General features: G+C 44.4%; 1 protein-coding gene across 3 annotated transcripts in view; it reads right to left on the reverse strand.

The window, feature by feature from the left end:
* LOC116850923 (POU domain protein 2-like) overlaps positions 1 to 3,085 on the reverse strand; it is a 138,723-nt gene extending 135,638 nt beyond the window's left edge. The window contains exon 1 of one of the 3 annotated variants that reach the window (XM_032829784.1): positions 904 to 3,085. In XM_032829784.1, the coding sequence (XP_032685675.1) occupies positions 904 to 1,471 (568 nt within the window). In that variant the 5' untranslated portion in view covers positions 1,472 to 3,085. The remainder of the gene's footprint in view (positions 1 to 903) is intronic. The other 2 variants (XM_032829783.1, XM_032829785.1) reach the window with 2 other exon arrangements.
* Between the last annotated feature and the right edge of the window lie 16,112 nt (positions 3,086 to 19,197).

The raw sequence follows: 19,197 nt of genomic DNA on the forward strand, positions 1-19,197 counted from the left end.
AGAGAGAGAGAGAGAGAGAGAGAGAGAGAGAGAGAGAGAGAGAGAGAGAGAGTTGCAACAATATTGTTAAGGATGAAATGCACAGTCGGCTAAGATCTGAGATTTTCTTTTAAGACAAATTCAACGCACAAACGTAAGTTTATCCTGACCTTACGATAGCATGTAGTTTGGCAGATGCGTAAATGTAAAACCCAGCCATTTGGGATAAATCGTTTCTCGCGATTAGGGGACACACGACCCTATACAATGCCACGATGCAACCGTGGAGAACAACAATGCAACACGGGGGCGTCGAGAATGTGACGGTAGACTGCGCTGACAACTGACGAATATAACGTTTCTCACAAAATGCTCAACGTTTGTTGCTCTTAATCATTGACGCGTATAAAATTAAACAAATAATTTTAATTATTGATAAGTGTTCAATGTTTGGGATACTAGGTAGTAGTGAATGTTTTGTGCATATCCTCGGTAAATTCAGTCGATCGAAAAATTAAGATAGGAAGATATATAGTATATATAAATGCTTATACATCCGTACTTTCATATTTTGCTTGTTGCTGTGTCTGTTATTCTTAATAATGGCATTAACGCTTTAGATAAATGATAACGCGCTGGTTTAATTTATGTTCTCTCGACGAGATTAGATCATTGCGACTTACGCATCACTCAACTTCAATGTTCGCATTCGAACAAAATGCTCGAAATTTTGGCGAAAATTGCATAATGTCTGTGCGACCACAAGCACTGAGGACTCTGTCAACTATTGTCTACAGTTAGTGTAATATCGATTCAATCAAATAAATTCCCAGTTGATATTCTTGCAATTGTGAATTAGCAAATCATGGCGACTCTGAATATTTCCCAGACTCCGACATAATGTGTAATTTTCTCGACTCTCACCTGAGGCGCCCCGAAGAGGCCCCGAAGGGCTGCCGCCGGTAGAGACACCCTCGTCTTCGCTGCTGCTGGTGCTAGCTTCACTGGGACTGTAACTTCGCCTGCTTACGTCTCCCCTGATGATTTTCTGGCCGCTCGCCGTGCCATTGTTGTTGTCGTGCGTCCTAACCTGAAGTCTCTCGTGCATAGTCCTCACGCGCGAGTGCAGCCTTTGCTGCTGGAGGGAGCCAACGGAGAAGTCGAGCGGTTGATCGATCTCCGATTGCACTTGCGACTGATGCCTCTGCACCTGGCCACACACCGATCCAATCACCAAACTTTGCGGCTGGGACACCTGTGCAATGGAGGATATTTGTTGCTGCTGTTCCTGATGAACACTACTGAGCGGGCTCCACCACTGATGCCCGCCCTGATTCGGTCGCCAAGGCTCGATGGTATTATTGTTCGTGGGGCTTGTTTGCTTCTGCTTTTGCAACGACTGCTGGGACTGTTGCTGTTGCTGCTGCTGGGCCATGACAACCTCGACCAAGTTGTTATTCTCAAGCAAATGCATACTGGGGGTCTGCGTCATTGATGCTGACAGAACGAAGGGAGAGAGTCCTACCGACGGTGGACTGGCCTCCTGACGCTGTCTGTGGGCGGAATGATGATGGTGATGCTGCTGCTGCTGCTGCTGCTGCTGTTGGCGATGGTGATGATGTTGTTGCTGCTGATGCTGCTGTGGAGAGCTCGCGGGTACTATCACCGGAGGCGGAATCGGCCGGACGGTACGCGCGGCCTCCGCGACCCACCGGCGCACCGCCTCACTGTCGAGACCCGCCAGCCCTGCGGACTTCGTTTTCGACTGGCCTCCGGGCGATGATAAACCCTTGTCGGGTATCAGGCCGGGTAGCGCGAGGACCCCGGTGCCCGCCACCGCGACCCTGGGTCCCGAAACGCCCCCGTAGGCAGCCAACGCCGCGAGATCCAACGTGGTCACCTGCTGAATTCTACTTTCGACAAAGGATCGCGCCAGTTTACACGGCAGAAGACTGTTCACTGATGATTTAATGTCCTACGTCGATTATCATCGCTTGTTCATGTACATGAAAATATGTAAAAGACGAGATATAGTTTGAAGATGTTGCCTCCAGGTGCGATTTGATCGACCAACAAAGTGGAGGACATCCGTAGTTCCAATTGCTGGTCCTTGGTGCGAAGACCGTGCTTTGCGACATTCAGCGGATGATAGTCAACAAGATTTTCCTATGTCCGCGTCAAATTTAAACAATGTCTCTGATTCTTCGATAACACAGTCCACTTGAGAACTCAATACACCCATTAAGGATGCTCACAGTCACGTACACGTTCTTTCAGTATGGTGGTGGTGTGAGTATTCCAGTTTAAGACGTAACTAACCAATACACGATTTGTCTACCGCGTGAAACACCAGAGATTTGAGCGTCGTTGCTAATTATGGGCGAGTAACTCCACCTTCATCACAAATTCATCCTGACAACTCCAGTTTCTCGGCCAAAACAGCGCTCCCGCCTGGCGACTCTAAAGCATCGGCCGTAAAACACGTGAACACCGGTGCAGCTGTCACCGGCGCGAACTGTCAGTCCGCCTGGTTGGAGTCTAACCGAGTTGTCTTTCCCGATGATACGCACTCTCTTCAAACACTGGGAACGACAAGCAGTCTTTGCGCCTACGTCATTTGCGACTGTCATTGATGCGCCGGAGATAGAATCACCGGCTGACGAAGTCATCAACAAGCACTACCTCGTCAACATGAATGATCGCGAATTCTACTAGCGAGTCAGGAGTCACTACACCGGTTCACTACTTTCTGCCGCCGTATTTCCCTGGTAAGGACGTCACGTCATTGTGAATAACACGTGACGATCAGCGCCGATCCGTCACGACGCAACGTGCCGAGACAGCCGATGGCAACGCAGGTAGAAAGCGCCGACGCCAGCAACTATTACGACCTGCCGACGGATGAGTCAGGTTCAACCTGTCGACGCGCCTCCCTCGTACGGCGTGATCGCAGGCACGCTTGGATGAGAGTTCACGCGACGAGCTACGACGGCGGTAGCTACGGTTGCTGCGGCTGCGGCGGCTGGTGGTACGGCGGTCAGATGCTGTCGCGTGCATGTGTGCAGCTACACTAGAGGACTCATGTACACCCGCCTGGCCGCCTACCGGCCACGGCAAACGCGGCCGCGTATGCGAACCGGAGTAACCTGAGGTGGGGGAGTCGTTAGGTCTCCTGGCAGAAAGAGGAGAAACTGCGGGCGAGACAAAGAAGAAGAATATCTACGGCCCCGAGTGGGACGAGGAGAGAAACGCGTGGAGCGAAAAGCGTGGCCGGCAGTCGGCACAACCTGGGGACGGCAGTTCTGGTGGGGCAGCAAAAGCGTCGGTGGGGAACACTCCTTCCAATCGCAGGAAAACGCGGATCACGCGCGGCTCCGCCCGGCAAGATAGAGGCGAGTTCTCCGGCCGCGGAACTCGCGCGAACGCGAGCGCGAGAGTGCACCTTTTTCACCTGGTGTGCATCGGTCGCTATCGCGAGGCCAAGGAGAGAAAGAGAACGAGAGAGTAGACGAGCGGATTTGCATATGCAATGCTCGCGTCCAATCACCGCGCTACCTACCCTACCCCGCGAAGATGATGACGATTAGACCTTGATACTTAAGGACCCGTTCCGTGACCGATGCTTAAGAATTAAACCCGGCTCGATTCCGCAGCCGGCCAATCCGGTGCGAGTTGCGTCGGACCGGTTCGATTCGCATGCTTCTTCGCGGTTTTCTTTAATACGAACCGACCGAGACTGAGCATACCCGCTGGATTATCAAGAACCTTCACTACTCGCGAGCAACATGCCAATCAATAAATGTTCACTGCAGAGGGCAATCAAAATGTCCCGGGTGCAGTCTCATGTGAAAACGCGCACCATACTTTGGACGATTACTTTAACTACCTTGGGAGTACCACGTGGTCATACAGGACGTACAACCGCACAGTATAGGATATAGTACGGTTGACACAGACGTAGGTAGATAGACTTAGTTAGCGGAGTAATCGCAAGAAAGCCTCTCACGCCGGACCACCCACATGAACTCCTACAGCCACAATCGACTATTGGGACTATCCGCTTGATCGCAAGTATGAATTGTTAGAATGTTTGAAACAAAATAATACTTAATATCTCTATAGACTGACGTTATTTCTTTTTTCTACAAATATATCTATAGATATGTGACATAATATTTGTGTGTTATTTTATTTATACCTCATTTACACCTCATTTATACCTCATTTATGGAATTGTAGAGTTTGTGTGTATGACTATACATGTGATGTTAATTTGCCCCTCAATCTCTCAACCATAACTTCTCAACTACTCAATATTTTAAGTTAAAGTAAAGTATTAAGGAAAGTATTTAGGAAAGTATTAAGATGACTAGCTTCTATTAATGAGATTTTGATAAACAAATTGAGATTTTTTCTCCCGAGATCTTGAAAATATACCTGAGGATTAGGGACTTGTATTATGGTCGTATGATGTCGATGAAATGGCAGTAGGTGGGTTAAAGGTTTAAATCGCTAGTAAGGGCAATCTGCCAAATAATGTGATTATTGTATCGACTTAAGATACATCTTTGCCAGAAAGACATACCTAAGTAATACATCACGAACCGTATGATTCAAAGTTATTGTCTTGAATTTTATGATTATCGTCCTACAAATTGTCAGAATGTTTGAAAAAGTAATAATGCTGACTATTTGAGATATAACCTAATGCTTATTTACAATATTTTATCAAATATGATAAATTACATTGCATCAACTTTGTAATAATTTAGTGCCAAACTAATTGCTACTTGACATGACCTGTCATCCATCTCAAAATATTGATGGTAACATCACACACATAAACGATATAAAAATATATTGTGTAATAAATATCGACGGGAATAGTTGGGTCTCCATAAAACCTCCTATCGGCCGCCATGTCGATTCGGGCACCTCTTAGCTATCATATTTCCATACAAATCCATCCAGCCTCACCACTCCCAAGATTTGAATTCAGCATGCGCAGTGCCGGTGCAAAAAATAAGGCGCTTTAAACTGGCCCTTTTATTGGTCGCGCGAACCGTAGCACTCTCCCCACCCACGCTATCCCCTTCGTGCTGCACACACATAAGCGTCAGTACTTTTCTTCTTTTTCTTATCACGCTATCATATTTCCATACAGCCGACATCCTCCACCACCACCGCCACTACCCCACCGCCGCCTGCACCACCACACACTATCGTCACTCCGCTTCCACCCCTACTTCTACTCGATACCTAGCTCGCCCAGATTTGAATCCGGCATGCGCAGTCCTGCGCGCAAAAAGGGCGCTTTAAAGAGGTTCTTATTGGCCATGGGAACGCCATCCCCCACTCCTTATCGCGTGTACCGCGTACCTCACATCACAAACGCAGCCTTCCTCTTATCGTGCCAACCACCCCTTCGCCGCGCACCCCGAACTTTCGTCTTCTCTCTCTCCTCGTGCTTTTTCTCTCCTGCCGGCTCTCTCATTTCTTCGTCCTGGTCCCCACCAATGCCTCGTCCTTCGCCTCGCATGCCAGACCGGATACATAGGAAGGGGCAACCCCTACCGCGGTTCCGCCACCCTCGCGCCTGTGGCGCGACGAAGACGGAAATGATAAGGGAACAGAGACGACGATAGCGAGGGAAAGAAGAGAGAAGGAAACGGAGAGGAGAGAGCGAACCGGTATTGATTTTAATGACGCCCCTACCGACACGAAGTCACGAGAGAGGCGCGAATAATATGTACGCGCTCTGATTCTAATAGCCAGCTATTATAAGTGCGTGCAAATAAATTTCTCCGAAAGAGATCCGTGCGCGATACGTACTCGAAACGTCCCGTGATTATAATTGATAACACTTCGCGAGAGACGCTGAAAGTCGTCCGCATTCTCACGATTCTCCCCGTCGACGTAACCGAGCAAGCTCGCGAGAGCCACTTCAAGAAGAGAGTCATACTCGAGATACGCCTGTAATGTCGCGACAATGTCGTCCCGATGCAGCTATCTCGCGACGTCGCGCCGGCACACTGTCTTCAATTGTTAATATGAATTATTAAAACGTCCCGTCCGTGGCGTGTGTACACGTTCCCATTTCGGGATGGAAGGATCTCCCTATGGGTGGAGTTACGTCTGGCGATGAAGGGTGAAAACACTTGCCGTGTAAAATCAAGAGGATCAAGTGGCATTACTAAGGGGTCGCATTCAAATATCATAGGCGGGCCCCTAATCTGAATAAAGTGGCGAACCCTTTCCCCTATGCTATGAACCCTCTTTTTTTATTCATTGCGCACAGGTATTTGCATGGGCTGGCTACTGACGACAGGTGTCAAGCTTCCCCTTCCTCACATTCAATAGAAGAGAGCGTACCTATATGGAAATAGATAGCTACCTGCCCGGTAATGTGCACTTTACGACGAAGAAGGGTTGACCTTCACCGCTGATTCATCACTGGCACAGGTGAACTGTCTACCTGATCCCTATTACACGGACTGACTTCTTTCAGAATGAAAGCTGCTAATTTTTAGTAACCTCTAACAAATTGCAATTTTTTTTGAAAAATCCAATGCATTTAAATAACATTACTATATAAGCATACATAAGTATACTTTATAAGAGAAATATAAATTTGTGCAAATTGATATATAATTCACATATTTTCTCTCTCTCTCTCTCAATAAAAAATATATAATATATTGTATATTTTATATATATATGTGTATAAATTATATACACACATTTCAGTTTTAATGCGTAAATTTATTTATATTTCAGAATAAACTGATATCAATATGTTGCGACTGCGTATCTCGAAAGTACTGATTGCAAATTTGCATTTCGCAAGAATACTGCACTAACACAATTTGTATAGTATTGTATAGTATAGTATCTACCAGTCAAAATATACCCATTCTCGAAATACATTCTCTCCGTTTATGTTACGTACCGTTACGGTGATGTCGATTCTTTAAAATCACAAAAAAGGAACACGACTGACATTTGAGACTTATCTCGAGCTCGCCGCGTGAGACCCTTCATACCCCCTACCAGTTTCTTTAGTAGAGTCCTCGGCAAGGGTCCACCCTCCAGTAACAGTAAGGACGAGCCATTACGGTCAAAATTAGAGGGTTTGATCCCAGTCGAGTGTTCGAGCTCCAGAAAATGGAAAAAAATACTTTTCTACACGCGAACATTTTAACCATCCCTAAGCATGTACGCAATAGAGAGCCTTTGAAAGACCAGGTGCGCTATATAAGTTCTTTTCTATTCAAACCCACGACAGCGTGCAATAAAGTGGGCTAGCTGTGACACGGGTCAAGCCTTTCGTAATGCGCGTGTTTATCCCAATATTACGAAATCCATAACTTGCGATATATAAAAACGAAAACACTTCTCGGCATCACTCGCCGTGTCACAGTGTCTGAAATTCAATGGATTCTCTCCATACTCAGACGAGCTAATTTTGCTTCAGTGTGTGCGCAATGGTACTTTTTAAATTCTTCACGTACCCATGGAAACTCGGAGCGAACTCGGGCGCAATTGTTCCCGGCACTTCTCGCGCGGAGAAGTTCCTGAGAGCCGGACTGAACTTTACTGGCTTGCTATTTTCGCCGAATAAGAGATCGTTTTTTCTTACTCTTCCTCTCTTTCTCTTTCTACCTCTGCCCTCTGACAGGTTCAAGCCGAACCCTTCACAAGAGGTCGAAATTTACAAAAAAAATTAGACATTGCGCGCGAACCGAGCACCAACTGAGCGAGGTTTGTCGAGAAAATTTTACAGCTTTATTATCGACATTCGTAATCAATATAGTCACCGCCTATTTACAATATTTATTTGTCACGTCAGTTGTTTGTTGCGTAAATTTTGGTTCGGTCTATTAGTCGTAGGATGTGCTCGGCTTTGATGCAGCCAGGTCAACATTTTTTGTTGACTTAGGCAATACTGAACTGCATATTTGACTATTCTGTTTGTCTCTGTGACGGGACTTTTCGTAGTTTGTCACGACGCGTGAGTTGCTAATGAAAGGATATCTCTTATAAGTTCGAAGGAACGTATTTGTATGACAAAATGAAACGCAACACGTGCTAATTTCTATATAGAGAATTTCTGGGAAATCTCGCAAAAACATATCTAAATAAACTTTTGTTATAAATATCAACATACCTTTGTTACAAATATCAACATACGTAAAATTAAAGATTATTCTAGTTTAATAATTGGGTTCAATAATTTCAGTAATTGTTTAATTACTCATAGTTGAGGCCTACTGTCAACTATTAACGAGTAAATATACGAAATATACATTCTCGCGAATATGTCGCGTTTTTTATTGCAAAGATTAATTTGTAATCGTCAGTTTCACCAACACTCAATGCTACACATTCGATATTATTTTTAATTATCTCAAGAAAAGACTAATTCTACTATCCAAAAGGCTCCAGGGGTGAAGAGACTAGGGATTTCGAATATGAATTTAGGATAGTCACACCGCAGAGATCGTTCAATAGCTCTTATTCCAGACTAAAGCTCGTGGGTGTTATTTCGGGAAACGATTAATCTATACGGCGCCACGGGCGTGAAATCGAGAACGCCGCGGTCGGAAAAACATCAGGTACGAGTTTTCAAGCCACGAGAAAAATAATGAGATTTCGGTTTTGTGAGACGGCGCGGTAGTATACATATCGGTGGATCAAAGGGAGCCGACCCGTGGATGCCCTGTGCCGTCTCTCGCAATCTCAGGGCCCTTTTCGGACACCTCCGACTTCTATTTTCCGGATGGTCCACCTCCCGTTCCGAGACGCGTCCAGCCACCCTTCCACACGCTCAAAAATATCCCGGGACGCTTCGCTCTTAACATACAGCACGGTTTACGCGGAGGGACGATAAACGAGGTCGTTCCGTCAATTGCGAGGGTGGAGGTGCCTCCTTTATTTACCTCCGTCAGACTTTTATCTCCGTTTGATCTCAGGAGATGTTTCAGCGAGCGTTTCGGTCTGGATGCGGGAGCGATTTGCAAGGATTATTGACGTCACGGCGGATTAAGAACAGTTGAAGCGGGAGGAAAACGCAAGGCTCGTCTTAAATGCTTTCAGAATTAAAACTGAACTCGATAAAATCAGAATTGTGAATTACTATAGTGCAGAATTAACTATATGCAATTCAGAAAAGTGAACAAGCCTCCCAAGCTTAGCAACATCTATGCGGAGAATCGCGAGACTAAATATAAGTTATTTTGTTAAGTGATAACACATATGTGAAATTACTATATGTGTAATCAAGTTATTACATAAATCACCGATCTCAAATATAGAGTCTAAATTAAAATAATTACGATACCATCACGAAGGTGCAACGAAATGTTTATTCGCTATTTCCGCCACCTTGGTTCGTACGACCAATCGCTTCTTGGCCGTCGGTCCAGAACGGCGGATTATCCTCGGCTTTGCGGAAGTTTCGCATTAAAGGAAACGGAACTCTCAATTCCCGACGTAGCCGGTCATGCACTCGCGCGATGCCGAGCACGCGTGACGACGACGGCGTCGTCGTCGAGAGGCCACGAAGAGGCGAGCGCGGCTCCGCGGTAATTTTCCCCGGCATTACGCATGTGAGGGAGCGCGATTACAAAATAAGCGGGTTCTTTTGTGGTAATTAGCGGATCAAGGCCGGTCTCCGGACAAATTCGGGAGAGTGACGTTATGGCTGCACCTCCGGGATAACGCGGTATTATATCGCACAAAGTAGATCGGCGACGCAGTGGCGTAGCACAGACGCCGGACGGTATGAAGCCTTCGACACGCTCGTTTACCGTGGCTCGCGCGCAACGGTAGAGGATGCCGCGCTTCAAACTGCAACAGCGGCATATTGCGAGCGCGGCACGCGATGATCTACTTACCATTTTATGATTACAGAAATTATCTCACTGCCAAGATAATGCGTTCCCTCCGCGTGGCCAGAGAGGCGCGGCGCGCGATGGACGGCATGATCAAACGTGAGGTAGCTCTTGTAAATTCGTAATTAACCGCTCCTAAATAAAGCGCGGCCTTGCGCGAATCGACGCGGCATCGACGGCTTCTATATCTCGGCCACGATTTTTCTACGTGTAGAATTTAGAGTTCGCCAACAATTTAGAAAAGTGACTCCGGAATTCAAAGTTGCAAGCGGAAAATTAAGTCGCCGTTTAATTGACGTAAATGTTGAACGAACGTTGCGGCAAAGAAGAAGCTGCGATCTGTCGAGCATCAGCACTCAGCGCATCGCGTGATTAATGTAAATTTCAGCGATGCGTAATAGCGCCGCTCTTTCTCTCGGACATGCCTCATAATCGTCGCCGCCACTTCTATCCGGCGAAAAACAAGCTCTATCTGGCGGACTGTATAATGAGTAGGGGCGCATTCTTGGCATTCGTAATGTTTCGCGGACGCGAGCGTAAAGTGACCTCTTGCCTCGGTCTTCCCCGGTCTCGCGATTTGCCAATTGTCCGACGCTCGTTCCCTCTCTCCCTACCGGCGATCTCCTTTCTGCGGCCCTTTTATCTGACGGAATATTCACCGGATTAAGGTAATTGTAAGCGCGCGCGGTTGCGTGGGTGCGCGCGCGGTTTGCGCTCGGCACGCGCGTAAAGGCGTGAGAGCGATCGGAGACGACACGAGGCGCGCCGTTCTTACATAATCTCTCAATTTTGTTCTGAGCAGCGGATAACGCGCGAATCTAATGTTGTCATCATCTGCTGCTAATACCTCAAGTGCACACGCAGTATGTCGCGAGAACCGTGAAGCGCGAGCAAATTATTCAAACAAAACAGCTTAATCGTTCACGACACGAAGCCGATTCAATCGTTTAAACGGCAACCTTGAAATGTATATCGCAAGTGAAATTAATATTCCCGCGCTTCTCTCTCGTGCGGTTGAAGTCGCGTCGCCCACGCGATACTTAAGAAAGTGTAGAAATTAACGTTCGTTGTAGCGAGGAATATTCTAATGAGAGATCAGCTGAAAATATTGTCCTCGATCTCACGTAATGCTAAAATAGACAATACTTCAAAACACAATCGCGAATTCAAGGAATATTATATTTATTCGGGGATTAATGTAAAATATGACAGTGTGAGACACGAATGAGAAAAGTCGTCGGCCGATGGAATACCGGTATTCGGTGGTGAGATATACTGTTTCGTTGGTGGTAATAGAGCCAAAGCGGTAGCAACAGCAGCGACCTAAGGGGTCGAGGTCTAAGCCGGCGGTGTTGAGTTTCACAGCGATATCAAGCGTAATATAGCACGCGCCTCAATTCAATCCAGCTGCCAGCCGCTGTCACAGTTAACGAGTTGCACTTTAACGGCCGGAAGGATTAATTCCTACGTCACAAAGCGTGCTCCGCGACAGCTATCGAAAATCAGGTGCCAATGGAGAATTTCGCGCCTAAGACAGAATTCCGGATATCTGCGGTAGGATCCCTTGCAAATTCTTCACTCTGCGACGTCGACGTGAGTATAGGTAATACATCATGCTAACTTGTTGACACACACTTGTGAAATAATAATGAAATAAAAATGAAAGACTCAATGCTAAAGCTTAAAGTTGCGGAGCAATTCGATGTTGGTAGAATCAATTAATATCGATAATATATTAACGTATATACCTTATTTGTTAAAATGATTTATGTAATATACACGGCCGAGAGAGAAATTCCCAGCTGCAATTAGAGGCAAAGGCGCGATCATTGTACATTTCTCAAAACGGATGCGCGCTTCACGATCGACAACAAAGTGACGTTAATTAAACGAGGCGTTATTGAAGCTACCCCTCACTGAACGTTCTTGCTGGTCATGGTAACGAGCTTCGTGGAAAAAAATGGTAAGTGGAGTCGGAGGAATGGCACACGGTCGCGTGCGTGTGCGACTTGTTCGCAGGAAGGGAGGAGAGGACAGGGCTTCGCCGTTGCGTTCTTCGTTCTCGGCTGTCGGTTCGAGTTCTGGCGGTAATACCGACCAGTGGCGGATTTACTAATGTAAGTGGACTATGCTGTCTTTAAAAATTTTATCGTTAAGAGAACTGTACAATTCGTGTTTGCAATTATCAGCCTCTTAAGAGCCTGTAATTAATAAATGATTATGAATTCCAGTAATCTACATATCTCAGTTCACTGTAAGAAATATCTCTGAATATTATTTCCTTAGGGTTCCTGATGCTCTAAATCCATCACTGATACACTCGGTTACGACGGGTGAAGGAATCATACGCGGAGTGTTACGCAGTTGCGTGGCACGAGTGTATACGCACCGCGGCGTGCGGTAACATCAAAGAGGCGTCGTCTAGTTGAGCCACTTAACGTCCTCGAGTTTCCACATTAGCGAGGCAAAAGCGCGGCGATGGAGAAGAAAGAGGAGGAGGAGGAGGAGGAGAAGGTGGAGGAGGAGGAGGAGAAGGTGGAGGAGGAGGACCGGGCCGCGCATCTCCGCGAAGTATATTTAACGCGAGACTCGGTCTCTTTCTCTTTTTTCTCTCTTTCTCTCTCCCTTTCTGCATGATAATATAACGCGATCGATGTCCGCCGAGTGCCGTAAAAGAACCGATTTCTTATGCATTTCGTTTTACGAGCCCGCCGTGGACGGTAGCCGCGTAAGTGAAATTATCGTTTTCTGGTATGAGCCTTTTGCAGTTGGGATTTTATTGCAACGGATTATCCATAAATTATAACGTATCGCGCTTAAAGGATATGGCACGGCTTAAGATGTGGCAATAAACGTGATATACACGGAGGAGTTAAATTTAATTAACTCTTAAATACGTGACCCTTTTAATGTCACTTTAGGTTCTAAAAGTGCAATTCTTCCTTGTGTCTCGCGTATCATACGTGTAAAGGTATGAGAAAATATACAGTAAAGTGAACATTCGAAGATTTTTTGAAAACTAAACAATCAATGTAGTATCTTGTAATTCAGAGGTAAAAAAGTGAATAACACTGTCTTAAAATTGCTTAAAAAAAAAATTACTATCAATGAATAATAACATCGATTTCGCATCTCTGATGAAACGGCCTACTAGTCACTAATCGTTCTGTGGAACAAGACTTGATACGAAACAAAACAACTAAAGCGAGCATATAGTTGGTCCTTAAACCTCGCGTGCTGCACTCACATTAAGCGAGAGATATAAAGCGCGCGCTTGTCGAGATATAAACGATTCCCGGCGATCGCTAACGTTCTGAGTAAAATAATAATCAGATTTTTTAAGGCCAACTACGAATGGCGCCAGCGGAGTTACATTGACGTCGTCTGTTCGAAATGATCCGACCACAGACGACGCGCCATCATGATCCCACTCGCGAATAATTATCCTTCTGCATCATATTTTTCCTCAACCCCGAGAAAAATGTATATAATTTGTCAAAAATTTATGCAACACTAATACCGTAAATATGTTTTCTATGATAAACATTATAAAATTCGAATTATTTTGTTATTTTATTAACTATTTATATAATTTTGAGAGAAACATATATACAACACTATGTATATATGTATTTTTTAGAAAAGTGATAGCTGTCAAATGGATTTCAGACATGCACAAGTCTAAGAGATAACAATCAGTAATAAGACAATTAGGACTAACGGGGTATCTATTGATGTTGTTATTATGGTCGTGGAACAAAGTCCATTGACCAGTATATAAGTAAAAATTATCACAAATTATGTTAAAATTCTCATATAGGAATTACGCTTATTAAATCTTCCGACCTGTTCTTTTTACAAAGGCTGCGATCTCACTAAATGGTATCTATTGATGCGTATGCAAAAAGTTAGTCGCGGCGACCAACAAATGTTACACAATACATGCATTTTTTGTACGAAACAAAAAATGTACCCCGTTAATAAATCAGATTAAATATGCCGTGAAAAGTACGACCGTTTCGCACGCGTCCGTGTCATTTTCGTGAAAATCATCGCATGCAGGCGGAAGCTTGCGCATTCATCGTTGTACCTATTTGTCACGGGTCCTCAAAGGCCGGTCGTGATTTTATGCAAATATTGATTTTCCCGACAAAGGCGAAAAAAAACTAATGGGCTCTTTATCCGGTGCATCTACATATCGAGTACAAAGCGTAGCGGGTTGGCAGTCATTTTCCGTACTTTTTTTTTCCTTTTCGCTTTTCTCCACGTCCCCTACAAACGCTCCCTTGTCTCCAGCCTTTTCGCTCGCTCTCACCGTCTATTTTCCCGCGGACTCCTTCCCACTTTACGAGCTGACAGTTGGCCGGGCACATTTGGCCCGTAATTTCCAAAATGTCGAATAAGATAATGCGCCGGGCGCGCACTCGTGTCTCCCCCGATCTTTCACGAGTCAAAGTTATGTAGGGCCGCGTGCCCGTTTCGCTCTACTTTCGTCTTATCGTCCTTTTCCCCTTATCACGATGGCCACGCAGCAGTGATCCTGTCCTTTCATCCATTCGCTCCTCATCGATTTCGCTTGATTAAAACGTAAGGACGTGACAAATGTAATTACTCGGTGCCTTATCGAGCCCAACCGGTCTCAGTTTTTCAACTTTCGTCGCGAACACATCGGCCGATGAATGCATCACAGGGAATCTCAAAATTCTTCCCTCTGATACTTCTTGCAGAAACTGCAATCGGGGAAGAGGAATGTAATTATAATAGCTAGTTTTTACCTCTCAATATGGTATGTTGGTTAGATCAAAGGAGAAACCGAAAGGAGACGAGAGATGTACGAAAAAGAATTGTATTTCGAAATGTTATTGCAACTAGAAATTGCAATATTATTTTGTTCTACCGATATACAATGTAATCACTAGATATAATTTTGTGTGTATGTATGAAAGAATCAAACACAAATTATACTTCATAAACCTAACCGAAATTGTATGAATATAAATATGTATTGAAATATGTATAAATTCAGCTACGCAAATAATTACTTTCCACGAATAATCCAAACACGATCTTTTCCTCCCTGTTTTAATCTTTTTCTTTTTAATTATGATTTTACGCTCGTACCAATAATAATGGCTCACTTAAACGGTAAGTACGCGTGCGCATCGTGGGTGTAATGAATAGCCACGATCACATTCCTGCACTCCTATGAATGGTAAATGAGGGTACGCGCCGCTGGCTCGCACCCAGTGGTGCATCTAGCTAGCCGACGGAGCGAACGATACCTAGGCTCTCCTGAATACAATGCACCGTCCAGGTGCAATGCATTCCTTAATGGCACTCTGCGACCCATGCGCGACGAACTTCCCTCGAATACCGAATGGTATGCACAGCGAGCACGCACACCGACGCACCGTGCCGCGTCGCAACGCAGGCTAAACGTTGTTTTATTGGACGATTAGCTGACGAGATGCGTAGGCGTGCGCGTACCGCCAGCTTCGCGTAAGACGCATAAGTCGTGCACGGTGGAAAAATAGCGGAAGAGATCGTCGATCGACGTGCGAACCACTCTACCTATCCTTCCTACTTCGACGTTTGAGAAGTCCGAGAGCTGTTCCATTTTTATTAAAATTATCTTACACACTTGCAACAGTTATTTGCAACAAGAAGTAAATATAGCCAACAACGCGAGTTATTTATTTTTATCTGTGCGATTATATAATAATACGCAAATCGACATAGTTTATTTAGGATATCCTCTTCATGCAAAATTGCTCGGATTTCTTTTCTAAAAGTCAATTCGATTCTCATTTCTTCGAGTAACTTTATGTCCCTTGTCCATGGCATGATTAATATCCAAATTAGAGAAAAAAAATAACCAGTCGCCCGTAGCATTTGCTGACTCCGACGGCGACGATGGGGGTAACCGGCGATTGCGTATAGAGGGGTTGCTGGCAAAGAGGGTGGCAAACTTTCGGCCATAAAGAGTCGCCTGTCAATTCATCTCTCCTATATATATCTCACGTCAAAATATTGCAATAAATCATCGTTGCAGCTACGAATAAGAAAAGAGAGACGACAAAAAGGAGAAAGTAGAAGGAGGAAGACGAAAGAAGAGCGTAAACGGAAGTCTCGATCCATGTTAAGTTGGGAGACTGATGATTGTACGAGTGCCGACGTCTTTCATAAAGAGCAATATTAATCTTTATGTTATTAACAGGATGAGAAATGACAAGATATTTATGCACCCATAAGACGAGAATTTTATATTGTTCTGAAAAGTTACCGTCTCAAAAATTAATCGCGATAAAATGGACCTAAGTGAAGTGTTTATTAGACTAATGTACTTTTTATTTATAACGAGTTTATTGTCTAATTGACTCTATTGCACACATGATAATACTATTATAAGATACGATTAGAGAATTTTATCTTAGAAGAATTCAGTACACTGAACGTATCTCAAAGGAACGTCTCGCGAGTTTCCTGACTTTAGTATAATTTATCCGTTGAAATCCGGATTCAACGGTTTTCGTTCCTCCAATAATCGGCACCGAAATCGTCGTGAGAGCATTTGTACGACCTCCCCTAGACGTATAATTATCCCAGCGGTGAACTTCGGTCCCCTACATCCCGCGAACGGCCACCAAAGTTCTCTCAACGATTATGACTCGGTACGCAAGAGAAAACTACACGCAAATACATATCGATTGGCCCGAGCAATGGAGCGCGAGGATAAGAGCGAAGACGAGATGAACGTGAAACTAGCGGGATAGCCACTTAACGATGGGATCAGCGGTTAAAATTGATGGGCGATTAGCCCCTTCAATCGATACCTGGTGCAATCGATTTTCACGCGAATGAAAAACTGAGCAAAGAGCTAGAGACGGGACAGAGAAAGAGAAATTTCTTGTATTCGCCAAACAGTTTCCTAGAGAACATCACAGCACAAAGATACACGCATCCGAAATGTGTGTGAATGATGACAAAAAGAATAATTATACACTGAGAAAAATTATTCGATAAGAAATTAACGAATTTTTCCGATCAAAATACCGACAAATTTTTGTATCCGATCGGGAAACATCCGATGAGAAATATTGGTTTATAATTTTTTTATCAGTTTATTTGATGAAATGCCATTATGATCGGAAGTACTCGATTAAATTTAATCGAATATCTTAATAGGATATAAAAATTTATCGGTATTTTGATCGGAAATATCCGTTTGTTAATTTTTTATCGAATAATTTCTCTCAGTGTACAAGTAATGAAAACAAACTTTAGGAGAAGAAATATCGATCAAGAATAGGAAACGTAGGACAAAGGAATAATGATAAATTATTTCCAGAATAGTCCGGGCGAATAGCTAACGACGGGCGAGGTGCTAAAGTTCGAGCCTGAAGTGGCAGGGGAACATTTGCAACACTAGAGGAAGAATCGACATCGACCGATGGAGAGGTGAGACGGGTGAGCAGGAGGACGTGGAGCAGGGGGCTATTAGCTGGCAGATTAGCAGTTAAAATTGAAATTTGCACGGACAGTTCGATGCGCGGCGGCGGCCGCGTCTGAAGAGGCCGAAGAGGGCGAACCTGAAAGTACTCGGGACCGAAGATTGGAGAACCGAATCTGCCACGCATCGAGTCCGACGAGCAGTCGCTTCTCGTCTTCTTCGTTCTCGGAGTCCGCTCTTCAGCCTCCTCCTCTCCTCCTCTTCCCCCACACACTCTTCTGTTCATCCTGTATCTCATTCACGTTCCATCTCGTCTTCTCTCTCTCTATCTTTACAGATATAAAATGAGCAATAGTTACGAGGTTTTCTCTCATGAGACAGGGAAAGGAGAGACTACGAGTGTATTTACAAAAACTTCGTATTTGTCACTTGTCATTCTTTCTACTCGTTAATCGCGTGTCATCAACGTACATTTATAATATAAAATGAAGTAAAATCAATGTAGTTTAGTTTCCAGTTTTTTTAGAAAATATAAAATTATAAAATGTCTAAAAAACGTCTAAAAAATAAAAATATTTATTTCGTGAATACTAATATATATATATATATACTTCAATTTAAATTTTTTCATTTAAACAATTGCTTTCATAAAAACTAAAATGTATATATTCTTACTTGAAAAATATTTGATATTAGTATAACTAAATATATGTGTCATTGTACCCACCGCGCGAATAGATACTTTTTATTTCCAAGACATTTTTCCCTGAGTGTATGATACTGCTAAATCGTAATTATTATACGATATTTTTTGTATTAAGATGATATCATTTAATGATTTTATCGTCGTGAGAGATACTCATCATCATCATTATTTTTTGATGATAAATCAGGTTGCAAACTGTAGCAGAATTGACGCAATCCTAACGGCGAATGTCGTCCTAATGTCGCACGTTATACCACTCACTTTCACAACGTCGAAAGCGAACGACCGTTTATCTTCGGCTAACGCTGCAAATTTGCAAGTTATGCACCGAAGGGATTTTATTGGCGCGGCGGCACGCCGTCGCACTTTCCTCTCCGTTGACCGTGACTAAAAGGGACTAACGCGATGCTCGGCAGTCGATCGTGCAACGAGTTAGCCATCGTTCTTTATTACTCGCGGTGCGGTGGCTGTAATTGCGAGCGAGCGCCTCGAAAATTCATCCGGCGGATGCGCGTACGTGGATGGCCTTATGGGATCTCTTTCTCTCTCACTCTCTTTCTCTCTCTCTCTCTCTCTCTCTCTCTCTCTCTCTCTCTCTCTCTCTCTCTCTCTCTCTCTCTCTCTCTCTCTTCGGAGCGGCTGCGCTTTTTTACTCGCAAGCGTGACGAAAGAAGGTAACGCGGATCGAGTATCGGTATTTGGAAGCCGATCGGGGCCGGTGTGAAACGACTTCGCTACCGTTTCTCATTCCGGAATTAATTGCAGATACCTTGGAAACAATGCAATCTTATAAAGATCGACCGCGAAAATAAATTCTTTTATCGCGAAAATAAATATGCAATACGGGGTTGTGAATATTCGGGTTACGCGGAGATTTACATTTTACACGTTAACAGATGCAATACTCAACTCATTGCGTACGTTCGACAAATGTGCATAACATTTCTGTTCTCAACCCGTAACAATGACGAATTAACGCGGCGGCAGTGGTGGCGGCGGCAGCGATAGAGATGAGAAAAATTTTCCTGAAAAGCTGCCGACATGATTTATAATGATACGTCAGTATTGTTCATCAAACACGTTACCGGGCTTTTCGCGTTATTCGTAGGCGGCGTGAGACTCGTTTACGGCTTTACGGTTGGCCGTGCCGGTATTCAAACGCTTCGCAT

The sequence above is a fragment of the Odontomachus brunneus genome, unplaced genomic scaffold, assembly GCF_010583005.1.
Source record: "Odontomachus brunneus isolate Ranch 3 - 2012 unplaced genomic scaffold, Obru_v1 Obru_scaffold_160, whole genome shotgun sequence".
Lineage (NCBI taxonomy): Eukaryota > Metazoa > Arthropoda > Insecta > Hymenoptera > Formicidae > Odontomachus > Odontomachus brunneus.